We start from the raw sequence: 5073 nt of genomic DNA, 5'->3' as shown, positions 1-5073 counted from the left end.
GCTGCTGGTACGGGGGGACCTTAAAGGGGGGTGTTGGTGAGCCGTGTGTCTCTTCAGGTGTAGGGTTTTTTTTTTTTATATTTGCTGACTTTAACTTGCTTCCTTTTTGTTTACTTTAGTGGTAGAATAAGAGCTTTGGAGAGGAATAAGCTGACGAAGAAGACTTTAGAACTGGCACAGCAGTTCTTCTTGCCCCCGTACACTTTCCAGATCCGAGTTGGTGCTCTGTACCTTTTGTACGGGCTCTATAATACCCAGCTTTGTCAGCCAAAACAAAAGGTAATTGTTCGTGAGGCTTTATTCTCAGGAGATACTAGACATAAGCTATATGGCATACTTCTGTCTTCATATGCTTTGTCATTATAAATGTGAAGGGCGTTTTCTCTCACTTCCATGAAATAAAAATATTTACAACCAGATGCTTCCTTTGGAAAACGTAGCCTTTCAAACACCTTTGGGTTTGAGAACTTAGGTAGTGGTGACTAATAAATTGTAGTTGTGGTCTCAGAAATCTCATTTCTCAGATAGGAAGCTCTTCTCTGTTCAAAAATGAAGAAGACTAGCTTTCAGGATGGGAACAGAGAATGTGCTCATCAGTGTAGGGTGGACTCCATTACAGCCCCAGTTATTCCTTAGAATTTCAACTGAATGAAGACTGGATGAGTTATTTCCAGTTCCTATTAACCGGAAGTGGAATTCGTAAATAGGTTGAAAGGGTGAATGCTTGAATGACATGCCTCCTTGCTGCTTTTAGGACAGGAGATCAGTATGTAAAGGACTTGGAAGCTCAGTGCAAGGCGAAGTGCTTTACTTCGAAACTGTGTGATATATGTAGTGTCCATATGCACAATTGAGTCTAAATTCTTTAAATAAGAAACTCGAGTTTAAGTAGTCTACAATGATGCCATTGTGTCTCATATCAAGCTAAGACTTAAGAGGAGGCAGTACCTTTTATGAAGGTGAATTTAGGTAATTTTAAAACCACTGTTATACAGCAGCTGTTAGAGAGTACAGGAGTTATCAGAGAAGCTAACTTGAGAGAAGATTAAGTGGGCAGAGTAGATACGAGAGGAGTGAAAGCAAGAAATAAGGGAGAGATACATCTATGAGCGTTTCACTGGCAGCAAATCATGGTATGAGTTTCCTGATCATCTGGTGAATGGGAGTCTTCCTGGGTACATATTGTTTTTCAGACACTTATAGAATGTGAAGAATTAACATTTTCAAATGTTGAAAAGGACTTGTGTTCCATGTCACTGCCAAAGAAAGCTGCAGTGAGAATATTTAACGCAACAGTATAATAAGCTTAACTGCATAAAATTTTGATAGTAATAACAAATGTTATAGTAGGATCCTTTCTGTAGTTCCGTGATCATGTGACATGCTACACCCTAGGTGTCCAAGTGGTGTACGTAGTATGACATGATCACAGTAGTCAGCTGAATTAATTTTTATTTATTGAAATATGCAGGTTGATATAACAATATGTAACTGTTATGTTGCAGATCAGAATTGCACTCAAGGATTGGCCTGAAATCCAGAGATTTCAACAGGATCTGATCAACTCCCAGCATTATGATGCAGCATACATCTTTAGGACACTGCGACTTGCCAGAGCATTCCATTTCACAGCAATGCCAAAGCTAGTGAGTTATTACATTGATGACTTCGCAATTTTAAGAAAATATCTTCAGCTGTCAGTGGCTAACAGTTCAACAGCACCCGGGTATTCAGTTTAGCTTTGAGGCTCTGCTGAGGTGTAATATATCTTGCTTTATGTAGCTGGGTATGTGATGTAAAGCTTAGAGGATGTTTGAGTGGAGCATGCTTCTTGCTTGAAAATATTTTTTCAGTATCCGATGTTCTTATTAGATTTGAGATGTCTTATCATTTGTGGAAATGAGTCTGGGTACTGGATTAAATTCTTGACTAGGAAATAATTTTTGAAAAGTGCTGGCTCTGAGCACTTGACAGTAAAGCTGCATGCTACTGTTGATGAGATGGCTTTATGCCTTTCAGCACCTCTTGATTGTTGGATACACAGTAAGAATTCCTAGGAGGCAGTGCCATTTTAAGTTTGCTTTTAGGTTACAAAACATTGTTTCTTGCTTTAGCTAAACTACAGAACTAAGAAGAAGATTCAGGAAAATGAATTTAAAGAAGAATTTAAGGACCCAAGTAACAGAGTAAACACCCTCATCACTAATGATGTGTTGGAGGTACAGTAACTTTTAAACTGCAGATTAATCACTGGGGTTTGTTTTGTTTTTCTTCTGTTGTCCAAGAGCTATAACTTTTCTAATTAGCACAGTCTTGTCCTTTGAAGTCTTCTTATGGAATCAGGACTAGGGTAATAGCCTGTAATTTTTCCACACACTCAGAAACGGCATTTATTTTGGAAGAATTATGGTACCTTTTTCAATACTGAAATATGCTGTAATGTTTTGCCTCAGTAAGATGTAAAAGGCGGAGAGTATAAATGGTTAATTGTCACTTGAGGAGAGAAAAATGGAAAATGGTGTGTGGGGTGAAACATGGGGTTTTTTAATATGTCTGCATGGTGCAGCTGGAGGCTTGATACTTATCTGAAACTAGATAGCCTTCTCTAACCTTTACTTCTCCTTTTAAAACTTGGTTTTGTTTAATATGTAATACATTTTATAAAAAATTGAGTAATTCAAGCCAGATGTAGGTTTTTATGTTGCTAATTATGACTCAGTAGTAGATCTTTGTGTGCAGGTTTTTCCAGTTGCTGCTAGCAAATATCAGTAAGGTTGACTGTGATAGAAAAATCAGTAATCTGTGAAATGATGGGGTGAGAAGATCTGCTTCCTCAGAAGGAGGAAGTAAAATGCTTCCTCCAAAGAGATGAAAATAGAGTCCCGTGTCAGGATGAAACCCCTATGAACGCTGATCCTGATTATCACTGAGACTTCCTTCTTCATTTAAATAATACAAGATACTCTTTCTTCTTTTGCTTATTTGTTGGACTGATGGAACAGTGCTAGGTAGCAGTATTGCTAGGCTCCCTAAAACTGAACTGATCTAACTAGAATCTAACACCCCTGCTAGTTCAATGGTCTCCTTAGAATGGCTTCTGTAGCCTTGGTTTTGGTCGTTGAGGGCTAATATTGCTTTACTGCTGGAATATTTTTTTTTTTTCCTGAAAAGAGCCTCTTTTTTTTTTTTATTTTAGGAACTGATGAATATTCATGACCACTATCAGAAAATGAAGTGTGTAATTTCAGCTGACAAATCCCAGCCAGACAAGGCCCTGAGTTTGATAAAAGATGACTTTGTAGTTACTCTTAAAGACATAACCTTGGAACATCAGGAATGGCAGCAGAACAGAATGGTAGGTAATATCAACCATTATGCTGTGGCAACCTAACAGATTGCATGAACATGTAGGAAGTGTCTTTCTTAGTGTAATCACCTCTGAACAGACTTTGTAAATCTCAGACTTAGGTAGAAGGAACTGTAACATTGAAGATGTGCAAAGAGTAAAACCCTAGGTAGAGTTATGGTATGGGGGAAAGGACATGGATTTGTGTGGTACTGCCTCTGTGATAACATAAATGATTGCTGAGAGGTAAGCCCTGGAAGGTGTGACTTATGAGCAGTATTAGAATGACCATATGAAATACCTCTGTAACACTAATTCTTGGATCAAGGAAAGGGCATAGTGTAAGATCGATGAAGAAAAAGGGCATGTGTGTAAATTTTTGTTACGTTTTTCACAATTCTTGGATTTTAGCTGTCTTGTATATGACATATATTTTAAAAAATATTTTTATTTTCCAGAAATTATTCCTAAATGCTAAAGAAACTGATGAAAAATCAAACAAAAAGGAAGAAGGGACTTTGCTAGAATCAGAGGTAAGAAAAAAAAACTAGTTTGTTACATTGTGCAGGCCAAATCTGTTAGATTTTTGACTTCCAGTCACGGACTAAGTAGTCTGTGTCAGGGCTTGATAGTGTCAAATAAGTTCCAGGAATAGCCAGAGGGGCTGGTTGGTTTTTCTTGTTTGGTTGGTTGGTTGGGTTTGTTTTTAAATGGCATTGTTTTCTGTTGACCTGTGAGCATTCACTGCTGTGATGGCTCTTAGATGCTCATAATAAAAAGTCTTCTTTCAGGTAAGGTGGGGGGAAAGAGCTGTGTTTTTTGTCCAAACTCCTTTATGGTTCTTCCTGGAGTTTCAACTAAATGCAATATCCATTTTTTATGCTACAAAATTATCTCATGTTGTACTTATCTGATTACTTCAACTTTGAACTTGAGTATGATGTGAAATTTCAAATTTGATTTTCTTCCTCCTGGGCTTTGTAACAGTGAAGGCAACCAAAATTATGCTCTTCCTTTCTGATGAAATTTGAACTTTTTTTTTTCTTTAAGTAACAGTTTGGCGGCATTCTAATTATATAGAACTAGTTACACAGTTACAGCTGTAGTGAGATCTTGCTCAGGTGGTTGTCTGATGTGATGTTTCATTTCAGTACTGCTATAAGAGTATGAAAACTTTTTCTGACTGATCTCTGGTTTCTTTGCAGGGTTCTGAAAGAGCGAATGCATTGGCTAGAATCAAATACAGGTCTTACTCTGCAGTTGTTGAGGTAGGTAAAGATTTCATCGTAGGGATGCATTTATTTTTAAAGAACAGTTTTAAGTACCAGTTTAATGTAAATGCTGGGTGACAAAGGAATGAATTAAAATTGCACTCTGGAATTCAACCTTTAAATGTTCTAGTTTTCCTGACTCATTGGGGAAATCTGAAGCTTTTATTATTTTGTTTGATTTATGGAAACAGTGCTGATATGGTCTATCCTTGGGGGATTTTATTTTAAAAGTTATCTTTCAGTGTCTATGCTCTGTTTAAATAGATGGGATTTTAAATAGATGGAATAAAAATACCTGCAAATTTAATTGCTCAAATTCCTTGAAGCTTAGATACTGTAATCTCTGAATATGCTTGCAAAAATGGAACTTGGGGATTTAAAGTCAGTTGGAAGTTCTTGGAAACATTGTTTCAATAACTGCTACTTTAAAAATCATAGAATCATGGAATCATTAAG

General features: G+C 37.0%; 1 protein-coding gene across 1 annotated transcript; it reads left to right on the top strand.

Moving 5' to 3' along the window:
- Nucleotides 1-119: 119 nt before the first annotated feature.
- SNAPC1 (small nuclear RNA activating complex, polypeptide 1, 43kDa) lies at nucleotides 120-4614 on the top strand (the record flags this gene model as incomplete). The annotated part of the gene is made up of 6 exons (XM_010077529.1): nucleotides 120-279; nucleotides 1506-1646; nucleotides 2115-2219; nucleotides 3197-3355; nucleotides 3805-3879; nucleotides 4552-4614. Coding segments are annotated over 6 exons (703 nt in total), but the record flags the coding sequence as incomplete, so codon positions are not given.
- Between the last annotated feature and the right edge of the window lie 459 nt (nucleotides 4615-5073).

The sequence above is a fragment of the Pterocles gutturalis genome, unplaced genomic scaffold (assembly GCF_000699245.1).
Source record: "Pterocles gutturalis isolate BGI_N339 unplaced genomic scaffold, ASM69924v1 Scaffold53008, whole genome shotgun sequence".
NCBI classification, from domain to species: domain Eukaryota; kingdom Metazoa; phylum Chordata; class Aves; order Pterocliformes; family Pteroclidae; genus Pterocles; species Pterocles gutturalis.
This window is presented reverse-complemented; position numbering and strand designations above follow the sequence as displayed.